This window comes from Pan troglodytes, chromosome 9, assembly GCF_028858775.2.
Source record: "Pan troglodytes isolate AG18354 chromosome 9, NHGRI_mPanTro3-v2.0_pri, whole genome shotgun sequence".
Taxonomy (NCBI): Eukaryota; Metazoa; Chordata; class Mammalia; order Primates; family Hominidae; genus Pan; species Pan troglodytes.
In genome coordinates this window covers 91,687,334-91,713,089 of record NC_072407.2, presented here as the reverse complement: position 1 = coordinate 91,713,089, position 25,756 = coordinate 91,687,334, and the positions used below count along the sequence as shown (strand labels likewise).

The window sequence follows — 25,756 nt, the reverse complement described above, 5'->3', positions numbered from 1 at the left end:
CTTCAATTGGCCCCTGCATTTCCTCTGAGCTGAAGCAGCCAAGAGATGGAATCGTTTGCATGAGGAGTTCTTACTGCCACTAAGGTTGTTAGAAAACATGGAATGTTCCCTCTGCCCTCCGGGTGATTGAAAGCTATGCAAAACAAGGTTGTTTCTTTCTGAGAGGAAGGAAGGAATGGGTAAGAAAACTTTTAAGGCATAAATAATATAAAAGGGCACACATTTCAGGATGCATTCATATGACATTATACTACAAAGAAATAAATAATGATTTTCTTTGATTTGAATTAAAGTCCTTCACATAGTTCATTCACAGGCCTGTTTTGTGCAGTTGGTTACAGACTTGAAGTTAGAACATGACTGGTTGTTTGCACATCTTCCAGTTTCCTGGGGCTGCTGTAGGACCTCTGAGGGGCTGTCTAAAGGAACACCAGGCAGAGGCCATGTTGTCTTTTCAGCACAGTCCTCTGAGATAGGTGGCAAAAATAAGAGGATTCCAATGTAAAATGTTGCTGTCCATTTCTGAAGAGACACAGCTGTCTCCTCTGCTGAACTCTTCTGGATCTTCTGTGTGATTAGAGTTGACAATGTTTCTATTATCCTGACAGCAACTATGCTGAGTAGAGATTGATTCCACATTGTTCTTGATGTTCTCATGAGGCAACTGGCCACAATCAGGGATGCAGAAGCCAGGCATACGGGCATCTTCATTTGACTGAGGGCCTGATTCCCACACCATACTGAGGACAAAGTGCCACCCTAGAGACCACAGGAAAAGGGCTACTGCTGAAAGTGCTGTTGGTTTTGATGAAACAGCTATTGTTGTTTCAACAATTTTGACAGTTAACACATTCCAGAGGGTCAATCTGAGGCACTGCTGTGTACATTCCACCACCGTTCACTAGATGATGAGGCTGTTCAAAATTCACATGTCCTGGTTAGAGAGTTAGTGTGCCCAGAGTAAAGTCCTCCATTTAAGCTCCCATTCACAGTTGCATTGACTCCATTGGAGACCTTATGGTGAAGGTGGGAAGAGCCACTGCTGAGACTGCCATGGCTCAGGAAGCCTCCATGAACATTTCCATTTATCTCATTTGCTCCTGAGAGAGTGGTGTATTCCACCATCTGCCCATTAATATCTGATCCCTGGTAGAGATAACCCAGTGGGTCATATTTCTCTATGATATTCTGCGGGTGATTCTTCCACAGGCACATTGCAATAAAAAGCCACAAAAATAAGGACCATGACACCCAGCATACAGCCAAGGATCAGATATAACATGTCACTGCTTCTGGCAGGGCTGGTTGCTGGCCTCACATTTCCTTCACTTCCTGAAGAATTCAGAGGGATACTCAAGCCTTTAGGATACTCAGAAGCTCCAGGAACACGTTTTACTTTACTCTCGCAGATCACCACATTGATAAACTCACTTTCTTCTCCTTCACTGAAGCACTGCATTTTAATGCCATAGGAAGTTTCTGACAGCAGATGGCCAATCATGTGCCGCTCCTTTGAACCTTCTACTACATCCCTCTTGTAATCACTGTCATTGTCACTATCTGATGGTCAGTAATAGATATAAAAGAATGGAAGTGTTATTGCTACTTCATGGAATGTATGTCCACTTTAGCACTATCTGGGCAACACTGACAGCCTCTGTGTAGGCAATGTGAGTTCCATTATTGGATGGCTGAAAAAATGACTGGGGAAGCCAGCCACCTGATAAGGACAAGATTCTGCACTCTTAAAACTCCCTTCCTAATGATTGATAGCAATGACTTTCAATTTGTATGTTGAACCCAGTTTTAAGCTATGAACTTCAATGGAAATTTTGGAAGCAAGGATATCTTCAGCTGCCACCAGCCAATCACTGGTCCTCATCCTTTCATATTCAACTTTGAAAGCAGTGATTGCAGAAACCCAATTTTCCAGAACAATCTGAGTGACATAGACCAATGTCTCTGATGCTTTGGAGATAGTAGGGCCATTTGGTGCCTCTGGAACTTCGCTGTGCCTTCAAGAATCTGTAAGTACCACTCCAAAATTGTTTGCAGCTTCTGAAACAACAGGATACTTATGGATGCCCATGGGTGGACAGGATGCCTGGGTGTTTTTTGTCAATGTTCTTTTTTCTTTGTTGGTTCAGAAGGTAAGCATGGCAGTTTGTCCTTCACCTGCTCCACTTCTTGCTACTATCAAGACTTTGTAAAGACTAGACGGCCCTAGTTCAGCTAAATGGAGCTCATTTTCACTACCTGGGACTCGAACCATATGCCAAATTCCTACCAAACCAACCCCATTGTTCATCTTCTGATATTTCATAAAATACACATTAATGGATAGCCCACCATTCCTGCCTGCCCTCCACACCAGGTTGTACGTATCTGGTGTGTGGGTCTGTTAGGAGATCAGTAGGATGGGGGCGTCAGGAACAGCAATGCCATTAACATTTTTCTCTGATGCTGATTGTGCACTGCACTGGAATGTACCTTAACTGGACATGAGCTCAATCCAGTTTCTGAACCATCTGTTTTATTTCTTTCATCATTCTGAGTAGCAGCAGAAAGTGTGACTGTTTCCACTTTTGTATTTGTTTCAAAAGGAACAACCATGAGAGATGCTTCTCCCTGCATGGTACTCTGTCCATCTGGAGCTTCCTATATGTGTTTCCCCACATGTTTCTGAGTCACATCCTGAATATGGAGAGAACTAGAGCCAACTTGGGACATGATGAAGTAGACAGGCTTCAGGTCCAAGATTCCAGGTCTTGATAAGTGTGACTTTGGGGACTTACATCTAAGGACTTAAGACAGATGGCTGGCTATTAATCCATAGCTGTCATAACCAAGGAATGACTGGAACTGACAGCCCAGTGGCATTGCAGGACACAGTGACAAAGTCTCCACATAACACCTTTGCACTTACTGGTGCCATGATTATAACTGGCTTGAATCCATTGTCTTTTTTCAAGTTCAAGTCTTCCAGTAGACTGCATAAATCCAGTCCCATTATCTGTTAAACACTGATACAGCCCAGTATCTTCCATGATAACCCCACTGACTTTCAGTCAATTTCCTGCAGTTAGATGTCATGGGGAAGGATGAATAGGCTGTGCAATATAAAACTAAGTATGGTTGGCGGCTGGGTTTCCATGAATATGACAGGTAAAATGTACTGTGGCACCCAGAGACTGATCCTGTAGTCCTTTATAAATGGGAGCATATTCAAGCATATTAACCATGTATGTCACATATTTTACATCTCCAGTCTTGTTTCCCACCACGCAGGAATAGTTTCCAGAGTCTGCTGGGTCAATGCTATCTGTCGCAACATGAGAATATAACCTTCTCCAGTTGTTTCCTGGAGCAATATTCCCTGTCCTTTAGCCAATACACTTGAGGATCCAGGACCCCACTAACCACACACTCCAAGGTTAGAGGAATATGTGAAAAAACAACTAATACCTGTGAACAAGCAGGATGAAGGATGTCAAAATCATCTGAAGAAAGGTGACTCATAAGGAGCTTTTGGCCAATGGGTTCAACTTTTAATTCATGTATGACAGGATTATAAGCCACATATTTGTATGATCCCTTGTCCTCTAAGGATACATGCAAAATGTAAAGATGTCCTGATGGAAGGATTAAGTAATTCTTCATGGAGTGTTTCAGCCACTTCCCATGGATTTCAGCGCACACCTCAGCTTTGGGGTTACTCTCTGGTACCCTGCAGCCAATGAAACCAGCACTTTTTTCTTCTGCTGTAATAACATGCTTTGTGGATGAACCAAAATCACCAAGAAGTGCTGTGGATACTGTTACAGGGCCACTTACAACAACATCAACCTACTGTTGGAAATGCATTGGTAGTAACCCAAAAGGGAGGCTTTAAGAGAAAAAAATTGTCAAAGTCCCCTGATGATTCTTAATATATCCATGTTTCTATCCTATTTTTTTCCATTATGTGACCTTGAGATGTGAGTGGTCACAGGTTTAGCAGAACAATATAGTTCTACAGGTCCACTAAGTTTCTGGACGGCAGAGTTGCTCAAAAATGAAATAAGGTGCCACGTCTGAACTCACAGAAAAGCAGAGAATCATCAGAGTAACATACAGTAGTGTCCATAAAGGGCCAAGATCTGGATGCAGAGCACCAGATTACAGAAGCAGGCTGGACAGACTTCCATATCCAAACCCAGGCCTTGGTTCATTTTCCATAGTAATGCAGTCCAGGGTAATCAAACACATTCTTTAATCTTGACTCCTTAGTGCTCACTAAAGACTCTGATAAGGGACAGTCTTCATGCTGTCCACAGGGGTCTCCCAATATTAAGAGTAACAGCTGCCTTACATCTTCAGTGATTCAAGTCTGCAAGGTGTATAGACTTCTGCTGGGGAGGGAAAGCAGAGAAGCCACTTTCTGTACTTAGCCTGGAACTCACTTCAATGCTGTAAACATCATCGCAGTCCTGCTTGTAATAAAGTCCGGACTAGCAATCTGCCTTTGAGTTGAGCTTTTCTCTTACAAGGTAAGTTGTTAAGTCATGCCTTGATTTTAGATCTCTCCACGGAGAGGGCTAAGCATCTAGAGCTCCTGCGTGGCAGCCAGCTGGGAAAGCCACCCCTATGTCATGCTCTCCCGCTGGCGGCAGCAGCTGTGGTGACGGCTGCGATCTGAAGGGGCCCCTCCAGGCCCCGCACAGGGCAGAGGAAGGTGTGGTGCCTCGCACGCCAGGGCAGAAGCACTGGGTAGGACCGGAGGGTGCGGGGTCCCAGGTCTCCTCTCACGGAGCGGCCTAAGCCGGGCACCCGGGCTCAGGGGAGGGTAGCTGGCGGGGCGGAGTGACAGGACGCGCCCCTGCAGCTGTGCTTCTCTGGGCGGAGGCTTGAGGGCAGGTAACCCGGTGGGCACAAGGCCTGCCAGGAGCAGGAGAGCAGCAGGAGGAGCGATTCGGAGAGAGACAGGCGGGGCAGGCTGTAGAGATGGCCCTCAATAGGTAGTTTTTTAACCCATCCCTCTCCCTCCACCCTCAAGTAGTCCAGAGTCTATTTTTCCCATATTGATGCCTATATGTGTTCAGAGCTTAGCTCCTTCATATAAGTAAGAATATACAGCATTTGGTTTTCTGATGCTGCATTAATTGGCTTGGGATTACAGCCTCCAGCTCCATCCACATTTCTATAAAGGATATGATTTCATTCTTTTTTTATGGCTGTGTAGTATTCCATGGTGTATAAGTACCACATTTTACTTATACAGTGTGTAATTGATGGACACCTAGGTTGATTACGTCTTTGTTATTGTGAATAGTGCAGCCATGAACAAAGGAGTGCATGTGTCGTTTTGGTAGAATAATTTATTTTCTTTTGAGTATATACTCAGTAATGGGATAATTGGATCAAATGGTGCCAGTTACATTTCTGCCTGCTCCAGTCTTTTTTTTATTTGTTTGTTTTCCCAAAACGACTGCCTTATTGATCTCCAACTTGCGTAGTCAGTCTCCATAGTAATATGTCATTATTTTCTTTATTCTCCCTCCCGCCCTCCTACTGGTTCTGCTTCTCCAGTTGAACCCTGACTGATACAAGACTAATAGATTTATTTTCACTATTAAGATAGCATTATATAATTTCTTCATTACTCTGCATATCATTCTTTGGCAGACTAAGCTAATCTTACTAATATAATCAATACCCACACATGGTTAGCTAATGCTTTGTATTTGGGAGATTTAACTCTCAGAAAGTTAATACATACTAAACATTCTGTTAGCTAAGAGAAAACCCTGGAGATTATAAGAAAGACATATTAGAAACTTTTCAATTAATTCAGGCCAACACTATTGTGAGTTTTCCACCTAAGCTGACTTTACATTTTATGAACTTATTTCAAAAGTCATTTTCTTTAGTCAACTCCAGAGAGTACAGAATAATATAACATAGAAAGTTATAGTCAACAAATTAAAATAAAAACAGGTTATTTTCACTTTACTAAATATTGTTTGAATTCCTTTTTTTTTTTCTTGTATATGTCCAGATTTTGAGGCAATTTATTCTTAGGACTTCCAAATCCTTATTTCTTGCTCTATTTTCTTTTCCGAGTTGCACATTCATAAAGCCACCTAGATATTACGCAGGCTCTTAATATAAATTACAGCCACTTCAAGTTCCTCACATCCAAAAAAACCCGTCAGGTTTTGTTCTTGAAAAGTTATTCTCATCTTGTCTTCCTGGTTTCAGGAATCAGTATGACTACTTACCTCCTTATCCATACTGGAAAACTAAGATTTAGTTTAGATGCTGTTTTCTTCCTCAACCTCTACATCCTATCAGGCCCTACACAGTGTTATTAAGTGATTAAACTTTAAATGTCTGTCAGATATATTTTGTCCTTCACATTTCTAATTTCTTCTTTCTTAATTCAAAGTTTCATTATCTCCTGCAAATTTCTTCTAATTTTTGGACTTACTTCCGCCATTAGATTTAGCCTCACGAATTGTTTCTGAAAAACCACTTTCCATGGGCACTAGGTGGCCACCCACTGGATTCTCCTTAGGTGCTTGTGCTTGTGCCTGACACTGAGGGACTTGTAGGTGAACCTGCCCAGTATGGCCCTGCCCATCTTGCCCCAGCTGACCCCAGAGCTGAGGAGGGAGCTGGGAACATTGTGTACTCCACGAATCAGCCCATTGCCTGGGGCTTCTTCTAGTAAACAAGGATCAAGTATAAACCCAGCCATGTTGGTCAAAACCAGCTCTAACACATAAGCACATTTACTGGCTTGTAGGTCGAACCGCACAGCCCAATAAAAAAACCTGTAGACAGAAATGCCTAGGGCTGTATGAGAGAAGCTGAAAGACCAACAAAACTCAGCATTCTCTACATCAACTGACCTTTGACAAAGCAAACAAAAATATAAAGTGGGTAAAGGACACCCTATTCAACAAGGGGTCCTCAAACCCTTGGCCTGTTAGGAACCCGGTCGCACAGCAGCAGGTAAGCAGCAGGTGAGCGAGCATTACCGTCTGAGCTCCACCTCCTGTCAGATCAGCAGTGACATTAGATTCTCATAGGAGCTGGAACTCTATTGAGAACTGCGCATGCATTGGATCTAGGTGACGTTCTCCTTATGAGAATCTAACCCGTGATGATCTGAGGTGAAACACTTTCATCCCGAAACCATCCCCCTTCCCGCTTCCCAGGAAACCAGTCCCTGGTGCGAAAAAGGTTAAGGACCGCTGATCTACAGTCATACTAGGAAGGAGGAAAAAGAGAAACAGTGGGGTGGGGGACAGGTGGGGACCCAAAAACAAACCAAAAGGAAACCCAATAACATTATAGGAAAATTTAAAAATATCCTATCGGCACAAAAGTAATTACAAAAATTAGAGATGTCTAATCTTGGAAATAGGAGTCCATAATGAACTCCAATCCAGCCAATTTAGCTTCAAAACCCATCTCTTAAGGACCAGCTGTCCTATCTCTCCAAAAAGATGGGTTGCAAAGGAGGAATAAGCAATTATTTTTTTCTTCAATAAGCAATTATTTTTTTCTTCTTGGTGGCTCATTTAACATGCACTTCATCAAGAATTTATTCAGTAGGGTGGATAATAGCTTTTCTTGGTGCAGAGGAAAAAAGAAATAAGGTTTTATGGATTCTGACAATTGGCAAATAAGCCTGAAGTATAATGGATTTATCTGTGATAAAGCGAGGAAGTATCAGTAAGATTCAATAATAGATGGATAAATGGGTTTATATTCTGGCTAACCCAATACCACTGCAGAATTATATGAATGTAAGGAGAAAATAAGTGTTTAGTTTTAGAAGATGCCTCTATTTCTCCATGAGGACAGACAACATAATTTAGAAAGACTGAAAATAGAGGGCAAGAAGAATTTTTAGTAACTTCATATATATATACATATGAATATATATATTCACACACACATATGTGTGTGTATACATATGTGTATATGTGTATGTTTATACACACACACACACACACACATAAGACCAGAATGTCTCATAACAGGGGGGATCTTAAAAAGGAAATGCGCCACAAGCCAGATATGGACTTGCTCAGGTGAGAAAGATTTAGGGTGTCAAAGTGCTGAACATTCACATGCATGGAAATTATTTCTCTCAGATGAAATCCACATTCCCTCCCACTTTCATTATTTGTTTCCAAAAACATACTTCTGTAACTGTGGCTGGTTTATTGTATGCCCTCAAAAAATTCTCTAGAATTCGTGCAGCTTACTTATACTTTATCCATGAACAAATGAACTTTGCGAATTGGTGAATGTAGAAGACTGAAGGAAAACTGGCCATTTAAATGAATAAAAATTTATTTAGGTTTTTGTAAATCCATAAAATAATATTTAGGTTAATATTTTGGTCATAGAAATATGAGAAAAGCTTGAGATTCTAGCTAACTAACTGCCTTCCTCCTCTATTTTCTCTTTAACTGTTATCACTGGATTTGTATTGTGGTCATCTTTGAGTCAGATATACCTAAGAATGAGACCTTGGGAATTTTTGGACAACTCATTCATGTTTATAACAGAGCACATTGGCTTCCCAGATCTCCTTCCCCCCCACTCACTCTGAGAAGATCCTTAGAAATAAGACTTCTTCAGAGGTTTCCCCTCTGTCAATCTGCTCAATTGGGAGTCTCTATTTTAAAGAAAATAGGCAATGACTTCTCAAGTATGAGGAAACTGAGGAAAGACTATTTTTCAAAATTGTCTCAAGTTCTTAGACAGGACTTAGTGAAAGAGATGTCCTGTGAAGACCACTAAGCCTCCTGTTTTTGCCTTCACTGGCTTTTGGAGACATAATGCACAGTTGAGTCTGTCCCTGATTCCAGCAGATGCACTTTCAGAGTTTTCACAAGAGCTACTGAAATGAGCTCACACATTATTAAAATGTTAACTCAATTTTTTATGAATCTATTTTTCCCTTCCTCTGATATAGAAATGTTTCTGGTATTCAGTAATTTTATTTGGCATGGTTTAAAAGTTGCAAAAGAAAAAGAAACAGGATCCTAATAATCTGTTCCAGGTTAATTTTTTAGTTCTAAAAATCCTATGCATATGTGAAAGTGCTAAGTTTTTTTAAGTGTAACAGAGGCAATTACTTTAGTGAATGCAGGAATGGTGGATGCCGCAACAGAAAAGGAGAGAAGGAATCTCCCAGGAGTGAAAAAGCTAGTGAATTACTCCTATATGTTACAATTGACAGCTAGAATAGATGAAAGAGACCCTATACGTGTGAGAACAATGTGGTCCCAAGGGCAGCTCTATAAACCAATCTCACAGCCTCCACTTTGGCAAACAAACACACAAACTACTAGCCTTGAAAAAATTCCATTGTTCCACACAGGGAGCATTGCAATGGAGTCTGGTAAAAACTGTATACTAGCATTTTATTACTGAATATTCTCAAGACATAAGAGAGTCAGGGTCTTTAAAAATTACTAGTTATTAGAAGTAAAGAATAGACTTAATTCTGACTGAGAATTTTCATTTGATTTGAAAATTTAGGAGCCACAAATAAGAATTAATCTGGGAAAAACAAAGTGATGATATTGTAGTTTTCAAATTGTGGAATAAAATAAGATTTTGTTGAAGCATCTTAAATACATAATACTAGTGATTTTTTTTGTAGCTGTATGAATGTTAACTGCAAATTTTTCCTTATAAAAGTGAGGCAGTATAGCTGCAAGTGCCCTAGGCTGTGAACTCAGAGCTCAGAGCAGGGCTGATTTATAGACTGATTAAAAAGCTTAACTGCTTTCTATGTAAGGGGCAGCCCATTAACAATACGCTCATAATCTAGTATTTTTTTTGTGTGAAATCATATGGATAATCTTTTTACTTTAATTATTGAATTTATTTTCAGAAATTATTACATCATTTTGACCGTACAGACTTTTTATAATTGCATATATCCTTGTAATCATATTGGCAAGATGCAGAATGAATCAGTATGAAACTTAAATAGATCCAGGCTCACAATTGGTGACTTACATAATAGGCAAACAGAATGACAAAGGGAAAAAAGGAATAAATGGTGCAATGTTCAGAGTTCAGGTAAATTATTCAATGTTATATATAAAATTGTACATTTATTCAGTATATTTAATTTTTATTTGCTAAGAGTAGATTTTTGGGGTTGTCTGTTGTACTGGTGTGCTGTTCTTTATATTATTTTTACAATGGCATATATTATTCATATGATATAAAATTTGAATAAATATTAAAATTGTTTTTAAAAAATTAAAATAAAAACTAAGTAAGGAAGCAAAAAAAATTTAACTTACAGTATGAAGAGCTAATGTTAAATCAGAAAATTCAGGGCAGCCCAGTGTGAATGCAGAGAATCAGACAGACTAGAATTTTAAGAAAATTATTTATAAATAACTCTTCTAAAATGTTTATATATATATATTCACTTCAAAAAATAACATGTGTAGACTTCCTTTTGTTTTCTAGGGAAGAACTTGAATAAATGGCAAATTCTCACATCCTTGGCAAATGATGTTGTTATTTAGAACCAAGAAATGTTTTCCTGGAAATTATTATTTAGAACTAACAAATGTTTCCAGCCATCTCTGATAGCTGAAAGGAGTTAATGACAGATAATTTATAGGGCATTTTGTTATGAAAGTTGAACTCAAATATATTAGTCTTATATTTGATTTTTATATATATTTGAATTTTCAGAAAATGGTTAATGTCTGTGGTTAGAGATTTGTTTGTTCTGCAGATGTATTAGTAATCCTCTACTTTATTAAACAGTTTAAACAGAATTGTGATTGGCCTCTTGACCTCATATTGCTCAGTTATATAATATCTTGGGGAGAAATACACTTTATACACTTTTCTGGGGAGATAAGATCCCATTATTCACGTATGTATACGTATGCATGTATCTTTTTTCTTTTTGCAATGAATATTACTCTGTATCCTGACAAGGCTAATAGCCATATCCTCCTACTTGGAGATTTGAGAAGCATGAGTGTTGGACGTGATCCTCAAGATCTACTATGTACAACTCCAAGATCTAAGTGTTTTCTTGAATGAGAACTCAGACTCTCACTTTCGGCAGACTTTACTTGGAGATGAGAGATTCTTGAAATTGGGCTTTTGGTGTCTGTAATATTACTGGAAAGGGAAGAATAGGGATAATGAGATAAATGACATGGAGAGATTCTCTCCTTAGATTGTTAAAGAGAACTTTCACTACAATCTATTTACCACTTCCTCGCTTTTATTTCAATATGTGCCATGGTCTTTCAGTCAAAAGAATTTCTAGTTAATGGAAAGGGAACTGTGAACTTTGTTAATATTGTTCAGTTCCCTTTTATATAGCACTCCTTCTCTTTATCAGGCTTGTCTTTTACTGTAGTCATTTCTGACCAGAAACAAATCAGGAAATTATCTATATATGGAGTAACAGAAGTACCTGAAGGAGCCCTTCTAGTGTGCGTGTCTTCTTAAATAAGATGCATGGGTTATATCTGATTAAGTTCCTTCTAATTTAATGAAAGCGCATTTACTATACTATTGGACATATTTGGACATCTTACATTTTTTATTTTATTGAAACAGAGTCCTGCTCTGTTGGAGGCTGGAGTGCAGTTGCGCAATCTCAGCTCACTGGAACCTCTGCCTTCTGGATTCAAGTGATTATCAGGCCTCAGCCTCCCCAGTAGCTGGGATTACAGGTGAGCACCACCATGCCTGGCTAATTTCTTTTTGTATTTTTAGTAGAGACAGGGTTTCGCCATGTTGGCCAGGCTGGTCTCGAACTACTGGCCTCAAGTGATCTGCCTGCCTCGGCCTCCCAAAGTGCTGGGATTACAGGTGTGAGCCACTGCACCTGGCCTATTTATACTTTTCAAAATGTGCTTTTATGTATTATTTATTCATTTTATGAAAATCATCACTCATGATGCATAGCATAATGCTATTCTATGTGAAAAAGTGCTTATTAATCATTAGATTAAGGCAAATTAAAATCACAAGATGAACCACTAATTGCCCAGAAGAGCGACCAGAATTTACCGAGAGATTTATTACTACGTGCTGACAAAGATGCAGAACGAATGAAATTCCAGTCATACACGGGGGAATGTAAATTTATACAACCACTTTGAAAACATTTTGGGAAATCTACATAAAGTATTCCTTATGACCCACTAATCCACTCCTAAATATACATCCTACATAAATACATTCTCTTTTTTTTTTGTAGAAATGGGGTTTCACTATGTTACCCAAGCTGGTCTCAAATCCCTGGGCTCAAGCAATCTGCCCGCCTCAGCCTTCCAAAGTAGTGGAATTACAGGCTGCATTCATATATTAATTAAAATATGTGTACAAGAGTACAACATTCTTCATACCATTACTGTTCATAGTATACCAAAATTTAAGTTAAGAAGTTTATCTCCAGTAGAATGCCTAAATAAGTTGTGATATATTCATGCAAATAAATTTTATGAAGCAAAGAAAAATAATGAACTCTCACTACATGCAATAAAATGAAAGAATATCAAACATCACTTTAAGAAATGAATCTGGGCAAAACTTATTCTTAAATAATATTTAATATGGAATAATATTAAATATTAACAACAGACAAGTTCTATTCTATCTAAAGATTTTTCTTCTTTTATCCCACTTTTTTCTTTACTCTTTCAATGTATCTAAAGATGATGTCACACACAAAGACCTGGACCTTCCCTGTCTCGTCTTCCCTATCTCCGCAATGTAACAGAAGTCTAAACCACTGCAGGAAGATTGAGAAACATAGCTTCCCTTAAGGTACTGGTAAAAATTTATTTCAGCTCATAGACAGGAACAAGAAATTAAAAGGTGGGAAATAGCATAAATACGTGTTAGATTAAGACCTAGAACCGAAGGCAGAGCAAGATCACTGAGAAAGTCCCATTTACAAGTCCCAGAGATACAGTGTCTGCCTATAACAGAGGCTTAATCAGAACTGTTTCTTCTATCTGTGTGTATGTTTGTGTAATTATTTAGCCTGATCATAGAAAATACAATTTTTTAAATAATATAGAATATTCTGTAAACCAAATAATCATAAATTAAATCAAAAGGAAAATAGTAGTAAATTCCACAGTGTTAAAATACACACAAGATCTATATTATGATCTTAAAGTCTTTTATATAATATATATGTGTGTTTATGTGTGTGTGTGTATATATATATGTATGTATATAAAGATTCCATATATATATATATATGGCTTCCTCATCTATTTGATACTAAAAGTCCTATATAAATATTTTCTATATTGAGTATGTTTCTACCTAGGTTTTCTAGCATCTATTTTAACTTTTAACTTTACAATTTTGGTTCCTATACATTTGGTACATAGCTATTTATAAGTTTTAATTTTTCATTGCAAATTTTGATAGCATTAAGTTGTCACATTGAAAGTTGTTGATTTAAATTATACTGACTTTCTTATCAGATTCTCAGATCTTTCTTTCTTAATGTCTCCATCTTTCTAGCATAATTTTGTCCTTCTCTTTACTTGCAGTCTTTCTGAATTATTTTGCTTTAGGTGTCTTTTTTTGTATACAGGACATAGCTGGGAATTATATTTGAGCTTATAAAAATATTTTTTATCTTTTAATAGGTAAGTTAAGACCTTTCACATTTATTTTATAAATGGTGCATGAATTGAACATCTCTAATATAACTAATAAGTACAAAAAAGATACTCAACATCATAGTCATTGAGATTATTTTAATTAAAACCACAATTACATGACACTATAAGCTCAATACAGCAGCTACAATAAAAAACATAGACAATAGTATTCGTTGTTAAGGTTATGAAAAAATGGGAATTTTAATGCATTCTAGGTAAGCATGTAAAATAATACAGCCACTTTGAAAAATAGTTTGTTTTCCTAAAAAAAATAAATAAACATAAATGTACCAGAAAATCCAGGAACCCCTTTCCTAAGTATCTACCTAAAAGAAATAAAAATATGTTTATACAAAGACTTAAACTCATATATACATGATAGCATTATTTATAATAGCTAAAAAGGTAAAACAATCCAAATCTTGATCAACTCTTTAATGAATATCAAAATGCGAACTATTCACACATTGAAATGCTAATCAGAAAAAAAATAAATAATGAAATACTGATTTATATTACAATATGGATAAATATTGGAAATATTATGCCAAGTTAAAAGACACACTAAAAACTACATATTGTATAATTCCATATATATGGAACATTCAGAGGCAGAACATTAGAGAGAGGTAACTGATTTCTTGGTACTAGGGTAGATGGTGAAATTAATTGTAAACCAGCACAAGTCATCCTTTTGGAGTAATGATAATGTTCAAAAACTAAATTATGGTGACAGTTGCGGAACACAATAAATATACTAAAATTCATTGAAAGTTACAAATGGGAAAATGTTACATGGGAGAATTTTATGGTATACAGATTGTGTCTCAATAAAGTTGTTGAAAGTACTGAGGAATATAAAAGTTATAAAATTGCCAAAGTACTTTTCAAAAAAGAATAAAATGAGATTTACATTATCTGTATCCAAATGTGCTGTAAGTCTGTAGGGATCAAGAAAGTATATTAGTGTATGGTGAGATAAATAAATATCTACAACAATGCAACAGAATTAGAGTCCAGAAGTAGATAACACATATATGGTCAATTGATTTTTGACAAAGGTGGTAAGATCATTCAAAAGATTCAAGGATAATCTTTTCCACAAGTAGTGTTTAAATTTTTGGAATTCAGGGGCAAAAAATATGAACTTCAAACCCACATTACACTGTACATAAAAATTAACTCAAAATGGATTACTGACCTACCTAAATGTAAGCTGAAATTATAAAACTTCTAGAAGTAGTCATATAAAAAAATTTAATGACCTTGTGTTAGACAAGTATTTCTTAACACGTGGCATCAAAAAAAGAAACATTAAAAAATGACAAACTGGATTTATTAAAATTAAAAATGTTGTTCTTCCAAGGAGACAACAAAATTAAAATATAAGCCATAGACTGGCAGAAATTATATTTGCAAAACGTATATGTGATAAAGGATTTGTATCAAAAAGAACTCTTACAACTCATCAAGTAGACAGACTATCCAATGAAATCATTGTACAATGAGCAGATGATTCACTAAAGAAGATACTTGGCTGGAAACTAATGATGCTCAAGGCCAGGTGCAGTGGCTCATGTCTATAATTGCAGCACTTTGGGAGGCCAATACAGGAGGATAACTTGGGGTCAGTAGTTCAAGGTCAGCCTGGGCAACATAGAGAGACCACATCTCCGCAGACAATTTTAAAAATTAGCTGGGCAGTGATGTGTGCCTGTAGTCCCAGCTACTTGGAAGGCTGAGGTGGGAGGACACCTTGAGCCCAGGAGTTTGAGGTTACAGTGAGCTATGGTCTTGCCACTGCACTCCAGCCTGGTTGACAGAGGGAGATCCTCCCTCAAAAAAAAAAAAAAAGGTTCAACATCATTAATCACTAGTAATATATATACAAATTAACCCACAATAAGCTATTACTATACACTAAAAAATAGAAAAGCTTATGTAATAAAGGTTGAAAATACTAAATGTCAGTGAGGATGTAGAGGAATTAGAACTCTTACCAAGATGCTGGTGGCAATGTAAAATGGTACAGTCACTTTCTAAAGAAGTATTTTGACAGGTTCTTAAATGATTAAAATCCACTAAATAATTCAGTACTTTCACCCCAAGTAACTACCCACAATAAATGAAAGATATGTGGGTTAATTTGAACAGAAATATAAATCACAGTTGCTAAAATTGGGAACAATTAAGATGCACATCATCTGGTGTTTGGATAAATAAAACGTGGTGTATACAAGGCATGAAAAACCACTCAGCTAAAAAAGAATGGAAGATGGCCAAACAGATGCAACCGGAAAGCTCCATTCCTGCTGAAAGAGACCAAAATATTGAGTAAACCATATAGCTAACAGACACTATAAAGCAACTATACAATCAACTCTACAAAACAACCAGCTGACAGCATGATGACAGGATCAAAATCTCACATATCAATACAAATCCTAAATGTAAATGATCTAAATTCCACAATTAAAAGGCACAGAGTGGCAAACCGAATAAGAAGACAAGACCCAAGTGTATTTGGTCTTGAGAGATCCATCTCACATATAATGACATCCACAGGCTCAAAGTAAAGGATGGAGAAAGATCTACCATGCAAATAAAAACAAAAAAATGCAGGAGCATCTATTCTTACATAAGATAAAAAAGACTTTAAACCAAAAACAATTAAGAAGAGCATTACAAAATGATAAAGTTTCAATTGAACAAGAAGGCTTAAGTACCATGGTACCATATCTATGTATCCTTTATGTAATGATATTTCTCAGCCTGTTCTGTCTTGCTAATTATGGCTATACTGTAGCATATTTTTGTTGGGTCTATAGCTTTTGATTTTAATAATTTTTACATGTTTATTCATTTAATTATTTACATATTTCTTGAATATCTCTCATATCATCAGACTGTTTCTTATTCCTATAATGAATGAGAAGAACTATCATTGGCATTCCCTTTTTGTAATTTACAAACTTGAAAAAAAGACCCAAGTTCTGTTAGGAGTTTTACAGAGGAAATGTATGAGCCATTCTTGACATCTGAGATCTCGTCTAGTTCAGAAAGGTGGGAACTGGTGAAGGGAAAGGTTTATCCAGATGAAGGCTGGGAATAGAGAATTTTAGGCTGACACTGAGTTTTAAATAAGGGCTATCTGGAAGGCAACTTGTCTGTGCTTTAATTTGACTCAGTTAGCTGGGTTTTCATGCTCATGTATTCTTTCACCTCTAGTACGCTTTGATAACAAGTTAAAAGAACATGCATCCTATACAATATAATAAGAGACGTTACATCTATTCAAATAAAATAGAAATGACAAATGTTCATTATCAACACTTTAAAAAATGATACGATAAATATATATCCAGGAGGTAAAATGAAGTAAAAGGTAATGAGATATGACTGATTTTCCCCATTAAGAAAGTAACCAGAATAGGAGCCTCCTCTGCTATTAGAATTCCCAAGGCCTTGGTCAGGTTTGTGACCTGTCCCTGATTATTTAGATCCGTGGCAAATGAAAGGTCTGAGAGGAAAATAGAAGATGCGTGAGAGGAAACTACAAATGAGGGAACTTTGGGCAACATTAACAAAGCTCACTATCCCACATTCATAATCCAGGAACACCCCTAGCCAGCCTTGGGGCCTTGGAATATAGTGAGGTAACAGTGGGGAGGTAGAGAAGAGACTGAAATGGTCATCCACTTTAAGACACAGGAGTAGAAAGATACCCTCAGAGTCAAGTCGCATGTCATTCCTCTTTGTCCAGGCTTCTCTGCAAAGTCCTATAACCCAATTACAAGAGTCTTTCACATCCACCTCCCAGTAATGTTTGCCAGAGCTGAGGATCTGAGCTCCCCATGAAGAAGTATACTGTGTACTTGTTGGATTACAGGACATGTCTGTATCATCAAGGCTGCACTGCAAATGCCTTAGGTCTTCGAACAGAAGCTTGTGATTACTGCATATCTTACGATCCAAGGTGATATACACTATGGCAAAAGAAAACAGTGAATGCAAAAAACAGTTTAAAAGTTTGGAGGTACAGGTGCAGAGGCAGTCTGGCAAATGCTTAACAACCAATCCCTGAAAACAAACAAACAAACAAAAGCAACTGGTTTTGTTTATTAGGAATATTTCCACCTCACTAAGGCCAGTTTCAAGCTACCAACAATTTAATAATCAGTCAAAAAATTTCAAAACATTTAACAATTTGCTCTCATGAGTCAGTACTAACTGGGTCCGGCCTACCACTCTATCACGAGTGGCATACAGAGTATATCAGAGTAATTATGGAGACAGTTTAGCAACAGCTTCTTGTCCATTTGCAGGGCAAATGAATCTTTAATCAAGCAACTAAGATGAAAGAAAATTTAGAGAAAACATAGAGATGTAGGATGTCAAGCTCTGATTTAATTTTTACTAGACTACTAAAAATTTGCCAGCTTATTCATAAGATGCCAAGAAAACATCAAAATGGGCCTTTATTTAAGCCTCCTTATTAACCAATTTTCGCAAAATAAAAAAACATACTAAAAATAATAAAAATACTATTAATTATACTTAAGCTATGACACTGTTATCATTATTAGTCCTAAACAATACCACTTTGCCTAAGATGGGAGGGCTTCACACTTGATCTTAGCCAAAAGGCCAAGAAGTAATGAGGGCTTCACAACTTAAGCAAGCAAAAGTGAAATAAACTAAAAATCTATATGTGCCTTTTTAAAAAGGTGGTTTCTCTCCCAGAATTTCTGGTTTGGACACCATTAAATCAGAATTCTCTTCATCTCATCCCATGGCTGCCTCTCTTCTATATGCCAGACTCACCCTCCATTTCCATTCGTCTGCATAGCCCTCTACACAGTGAAGGGATTTTCTTTCAGACTGCTTTGTGGTTGTACCTATTGTTTACAAACTTGTTTTTCTGCTTTTGAGAATCCTGTGGTTTTTCAAATGTATTCCTTAAAACTTCAATCTTTAGGTAAACATTCGAATAACAACATTAAGATATTTCTAAGAATCGGATCGTGTAAATATAACCAGAGTTGAAATGCTTTGAATGAATATGCAGTTTTATATGCTACACTGAAAAATGAATGCTTTATTTATAGCATTCCTCCAGGTCTTTTTTGAGTGTTTTTTTAAATCACTTAAAATAATCATGTTACGCACTGTATTTCTTATTTATTTATTCCAGACTTCAGTTAGCTTTTCCTGAAAGTTTATTAACAGTTTTAAAATTGGTTATAAAGGTTTCCATATTTACCTGCTTGTTCACTGAAAATAATAATAGAGACGGAGAAGTGAATATAGACTAAACTGAATATAGGTCACCCATATAAAAATACTTACGTTGGAAACATTAGCGCAGTTCACACTCTTACCTCTGAAGAAGTTAAGCCTTTCTGACACCCCAGTGATGGTCCATGCACTGAGCTGTGGGTTCACAGGCTGAGGCATGGCCAGCCTCAGAAACTCATTCCTGCAAAGAAAAATACCTACTTTTAATTACCAGTCCCAAAGGAATCATTAGCAATCCACTAATAAGATGCTTGATCAGAATCCTCACAATTAGGTTGAAGAGTGTGACTTGAACTCAAGAACTAAGAAATATTGCAATTGTAACTGTATTTTACAATGTGCTCTGCTGCTTTTAATACCTCTATGCCAGTAAAGTATGTTATCTCAGTCATAATTATATCAGTTCTCACCTTCACAGCTTCCCTAGGTGAGCCATGCAGAAATACTCATTTAATTTCTGAAATCTGATAGCTGTCAAATTTTTGGAACATGCCACCTGCTACATATGGAGCCTCAGCTCTATACTACATTCCTTCTTGGTGATGTTCCCTTTCTCCTACTTTCACTATCTTTCCATCAGCTGCCTCTCTGAGATTATTTGCCTTTCCCATTGACAACCTGGAATAACCTTCAAATAATTAGGATGTAGAAAATTAGAGGCAGGAAAAATAGTTGCCTTATTGAAACTTCTACATTAGGCCTTGCAATTAAAACTGCTTCCCATCCTTCACTTTCATCTGAAGTAGTCAATATATAAAGCCTGGATGACCTTTGATAAGAAAGGAATAAATACAGACAGAAATTCCTCACTAAAAGTGTGGGTCGATCCCAGCAGAAACAGCCTGATTATTGTCACAATTACCAGGACTTGGATAGAGGGGCAAACTTACCTTTTCATTACGTCTCCCAAATCCTATAAAGAGAGAGAGGATTGCTTAGTTTGAAGCACAACATGGTTCTCTCAATATATCCTAGACATGCAGTCTGAGGATATGGACTGAATTGGAAAACTTAACGTCTTCCACTTTCCTTCTTTGGATAAAGGCATTTTTCATTTTCTTTTTCTTTATAAATATGAAACCCAGTCTGACGTCTACATGTAGTCGATAAAATTACACTCTTGATGAAACATAGTCAGATGGACTGAGGTTGAACAAATGGGAAGAGGAAGGGAAGACATTCTACTGTACAAACATCTGCAACAAGATTGACAGAGGTCCCCACAAAGTTCTTATAAGGATGTGTGGGGCCCAAATTTAGGACTTCAAAACTAAAAGAGTAAATAAATTTCATAAATCTCACACTTTCACATATTGACACATCCTTATACAAAACTGAATCATGTATTCATGAGCTGCTCTGTTGCAACTACTAAGAATCAGTGGGTGTAGTAAGATAATTTTAGAAGAGAATTTTCCTGAATTTGTTACTAGAACTTTTCCAAATAGTTTTCCTTCTCCTCTATGGGACAAGAAAGAGTGAGACCGGGTCTACAGAGGAGTGAAACCTGCCACCATAAGGTCAGGAGAGGCAGAATCTGAATATTTGGAACCGGAAAAGTAATATAGATCAAAAAGGATATAGACTCTAGCAGATACGATTCCCAAGCAGGGTGGTGTTCAGCACCCTGACCTCCTTCAGTTTTTACCTGAGGCAGGTTCACATCTGCTTTACAGCTCATTTCCTTCAGTTTCTCATACATTTCTCTCAGGAGTATACCCATCTTAGCCATTCTAGTTTGACTTCTCTTGAGTTGCTGAAAAACTATCCTGCCTTCTCTTGCCAGGCTCTCTACGTGCTTTTGCTCTTCTTCACGGAGGTATTGACACACCTTAGGATATTCAGCGCTGATCATCATGCTCCGCAAATTTATAAAAACCTGTAGTGATATTTGATTAATTAAATCATGTGTCTAGGTGGTTTTATTCTTTCCTTATCAGCTATTCTGCTTTGTTTCATGTTTTGTGCTATTCTACTAAATATAGTTTAATGCTTTTCCACTTCAAATATAGTATAAATCTTCCTTTCTTCCTCCTTCCCTTTCTCTTCCATTTCCCTGCATCACTCTACCTACTTTCCCTCAAACCTCCATATTTACATTTTAAAAATAAAGATAATAAAGATAAATTAAGATCAAATTTATGTTGTCTTATATAATGTTCTAACCTCTTCATCATTATACCTAAATTTTATTCCATTTTTCTCAATACTCCTACTCATAACAATTTACTTCCTCAGGAAAATAGAGAACATAAGACATTGCTGCATCTTTCTAAATTACCTCCATTTCCAAAACACTGGGTGCTTTTACCAGTGTTTGGCTATGCTTGCCTATTACCTAAGACTACACATCTCTATCCACCCCTTCTCTAGATTACTTTCTTACAATGTTCATTCTTTCCTTCTGCCTGCCTCTGTCTTCCTGTCTCTGTCCCTATTGTTTGCCTACTTTCTCTTTCTGGCTCCATTTCTCTGTCTCATTCTTTCCCTGGCTTGTCTTTGATTTTCTCTGTCTCTGTCTTTCTGTCACTGTGTCTTTATTTCCCCCATCTCTCTTTCACTCAATTATATTATTATTATTATTGAGACAAGGCCTCAGTTTGTCACCCAGGCTGGAGTATGGTGGTGCAATCATGGCTCACTGCAGCCTTGAATTCCTGGGCTCAGGAGATCCTTCCTCCTCAGCCTCTTGAGTAGCTGCGACTTCAGACACATGCCGCCATGCCAGGCTACTCAATGACTTTTTTTTTTTTTTTTTTTTTTTTTTTTTGAGACGGAGTCTCCCTCTGTCACCCAGGCTGGAGTGCAGTGGCATGATCTCAGCTCACTGCAACCTCTGCCTCCCGGGTTCAAGTGATTCTCCTGCCTCAGCCTGCCTCCCGAGTAGCTGGGACTACAGGTGCACGCCACCATGCCCAGCTAATTTTTGTATTTTTAGTAGAGACAGGGTTTCACCACGTTGGCCAAGATGGTCTCAATCTCTTGACCTCGTGATCTGCCCACCTTGGCCTCCCAAAGTCCTGGGATTACAGGCATGAGCCATCGCGCCTGACCTCAATTACTTTTTCACAGTTTTTCCCTTCTTTCCACACCACCTTTAAATACGTGCAAATTTTGCAAATTACTTTGGAAAAAAAATTAAAATATTCTTGTCCCAATTACTTCATCTAGCCTCTCTTGCTAAAACATTTCTATCCTTATTAAAGCTAAATTAATCAAATGTGATCAAACTTGCTGTGCTCATGTGTGTGATTAAAGACCGCTTTACAGAGGTCTTACCTACTCTTTCCTGAACCAAACATTACAACTTACCAAGAACTTCTTTTTTCTAAATCCAAATATTATGCTTTAGTCCTAGAATTCTTCACCTTCCTTCTGCATTTGACACCATTTTCTACTTATTCCTTTTAACCATACCTTGTTTTTCCTGCCACAGAAAAATACATTCTTACAAAGCCACTGATTCATTTCTTCTGCACTTTCTTATCCCTGAAAATGGGTTCTTCTTGGCCAGCATAGATTCTACAAACCCGGATTCTTTGTATCCATTCTCTGCTTTATTTTTCCCTGAAGCACTTCACGAACATTATTTATTATAAAGTTCACATTTTAATTTGTAGATTGAATTCCCCCACTAGATTATAGACTCCTAGGGTAAGTGATCTATTTCTTCTTTTGTTCACTTCTGTATCATTTTGTTGGGCTACAGCAGTGAGCAACACATGATAGGCCCTCACGAGAATGCAGGACTCCTCAGAAAATCCATCTGAAATGATCAACATGATTTTTTGGTTCCCCTTTGGCATTCTCACAGTATCACGTATCAATTATTATTATTCTCTACTGGTCCCTGTTTATATGTCTGCTTCAGAAGTGCTTGAGATCTTTGAGAATAAAAATGTTGTTTAATTTACTTATTCAGTTTTAGGTACTTAATTCATGTTTGTGAATGGATTATATAATCCTAAATTCTTACCTAAGCATTCACATTCTAGACCTGGCCATAAGTACATTTATAGCCATATCTCTCATCACTGCCGGACTCTTTTTCATGAATTAATCAAGAGGAGTTACTCACATGTCCAAATAATTTTACCGCTTTTCTAACTTTCAGCTTTCTTATTCCTAAAATCTTCCAACATTATCATCAGTAAATTTCTAAATTTTACTAATACATTAGCATCAGATTGATTTTCACCTAGAAGCTATTTTTTTTAGCATTTCATGTCTGCTAACCTGCTGTAGAACCACATTTTTACCTTCATTCTAGTGATCTTACATGCCACTTTTAGCACATTTCTTGTCACTGCTGATGTATTATTGGTAGATACTGCTTTATTCAGAAAAATCAGGATATTTTTAGTTATATATTGGATTCAACATGAAATCTCACACTAAAGATTAAGTTATATTGTAGAAAAACACATGTAGGTCCTTTTTCTGATCATCCTATTCAGGGGACATATGGTTAACTCAAGTTCTTCTCCCACAAGTCACATTTTCTATTCCAAACTGGTTCTGAGAGAAATGAGCTTACTGCTTACTTCCCATGTTCCGATTATGTTGGTCTCTCTGTTTAGATTTCTTTGATTTTTCTGTTTTTTTTTCCAGATGGACTTCATTTGAATCAGGAGTTTCTTCTGAAAAACAAAACTATAAATCTGAGCACTAGAAAAGAAAATATAGTATATTTCAGATACTACCAAAAGAGGTACAGACATGGGACAAGTAAAGAGTGCAGAATGCAGACATGCAGGGGCTTTTCTTAAGGGCACTGATTGTCAAGTCCAAGAGGTCAATGAAACCAAAGGTAGAATTCCCAAATTTAGAAAACAAGACCCATTATCTTAGAAGTCTGGCACTGAAACTGATACAACCTTGTCAATTTTCAGAAGTAACTCTTATTTTATATTTAATTTTAAAATGCTAGCCCTCAACTTATCTACAGTACTATTGGAGCATACTGACCAGTATTTATTAGAATTTTCTATAATAGATTCATTGCAATCATGACTGTGTTAGCCAATGACTATCATGGAAACTAGTGATTAATGTAGAGCTTCTTACACTGAAATACCAGAACCCTAATGCTCATCAACTTTATCATCATTCTTCTCCCTCAGCCCAAGAGAATTTAAATTTCAGGTGAGCAGGGATGTTTGGTTTCTTCAGTGCTTTATCTTAGTGTCTAGAACAGTGTCTAATTTATGGTTATAAGCAATTCTGTTTATTGCATAAAATTATTAATAACAATAATGATAAGTATATCTTTCCTTATTACCTGTAGGATTCAGGGTTCTTCACATTTCAAAGTGCAATCAGTAGCATTTACTTACCCTATAGTATTCATCAGCCTCCTTTGTCATATAGTGTTTGTGAGTAGCATGCCTTGGGGATTGAGAGCAGAGAAAACACAGCAGGCTCCTATCAGTTTCACAGATGAGGTTCTTGATTTCCTGGTGTCTCCTACAGATCAGCATGGCAGAGCTTGATAACTGGCAGGGGACTGATTCTCTTGTAGGAATAACTTGTTTCTCAGCAAAAATAATGCGTTTGAAGTACATTTGCTGTGATATTTCCCTGCACACAGGGCAGCAATTAGGAGTTAGTGTATCTTCCCACAAGAGGCAGAGACAGGGACTACAAAATCTGTGCCCACAACAAATGGTGACAGGGTCTGTCAAATAGTCTGTGCAGATCGAGCAGGTGAGCTCACTGGTAGAACACTGCGTGATAGCAGAAGCCATGTTTCTGAGAAAATAAAAGGAAAGTGTCATTCTTTCCCCCATGGCATATGAAATGAGCTTAAGACCTTTTTTTACTAATTTGTGTATGCACTGTAGCATGACAGGCCATGTTTTCTGAAAGACTAAAATAGGATGGAGAGACACAAACAGTGCAACAGATTGATCACATGCCGTCTTTCTTGACAACCTTGGCCTATAGAACTATTTTCCAGTTCCCTAATAGAAATCCAATATTTTTCATATCTGTTATCTCTTCTACAAAAACATAAAAATTACAAGTCCTGGGCTCATCTGTAGCCACAGGCAGTGGATCATTATTTTGTCCAAAGCTATCAAGATTTCCCCCTTTTTTTCTCTCTCTCTGATTGGTCATCATAAGACATGTACTCCAATTCTGGCCAAGAGAACAAGAAAGTAGACTCGTAGAATAATTCTGTAAAAGGTGTTCTTGCTACAGAAGAGACACATAGAAGAAACAATTGCTTTTTCTGCCTCTGGACATTATTTGGATGCAATATTTGTTTGTGTAACCATTTTGTGGACTCATAGTGAACTAATCTAAGACCAAAGCCAATACTCTAAGGAAAACAGAAAAGTGGAAAGAACCTGCATCCTTAATAATACAATAGAACACTACGTAATTCTGGAGAGGCCAACTAATGCAATAGAAGGAATGGTGGACAATCATCATTTTACTGATGCCATAAAAATAACTGAATCAGGCAAGAATCATTAATGGATAATAAAATAACTAAGTCATAGATTTTGTGAAAGAGCCTATTTACATATCATCAAAGTTCTACCCCACATGTTAGCTCTATCCACAGTGTTATTGAGGCATAATAGATAAGTGAAAGTGTATAATTTAATGTATACAAACAGAGGTAGATGACTAAGGACACAAAACACCTCTGTAGTATTTTTGCCAAAAACATTTTACCTGCATGTAACCATGGGAGGAAATTAGATAAATGCATTTGAAAAACACTATGCAAAAAATAAAACTGGCCTATTAAAATAATT

At 37.2% G+C, this 25,756-nt stretch overlaps 1 protein-coding gene and 1 pseudogene across 1 annotated transcript; both read right to left on the bottom strand.

Annotated features, from left to right (window-relative positions):
- Positions 1-306: 306 nt before the first annotated feature.
- LOC100613455 (cell adhesion molecule-related/down-regulated by oncogenes-like) lies at positions 307-4,158 on the bottom strand (annotated as a pseudogene).
- Positions 4,159-16,205: 12,047 nt separating this feature from the next.
- Positions 16,206-24,734, bottom strand: TRIM77 (tripartite motif containing 77). Its single transcript, XM_016921777.3, has 6 exons — positions 24,323-24,734; positions 23,531-23,626; positions 20,635-20,865; positions 19,877-19,899; positions 19,070-19,167; positions 16,206-17,674 (listed from the first exon to the last, which is right to left on the bottom strand). The coding sequence occupies exons 1-6, from the start codon at positions 24,731-24,733 to the stop codon at positions 17,181-17,183; spliced, it is 1,353 nt and encodes a 450-aa protein (XP_016777266.2). The 5' UTR covers position 24,734; the 3' UTR covers positions 16,206-17,180.
- Positions 24,735-25,756: the final 1,022 nt, after the last annotated feature.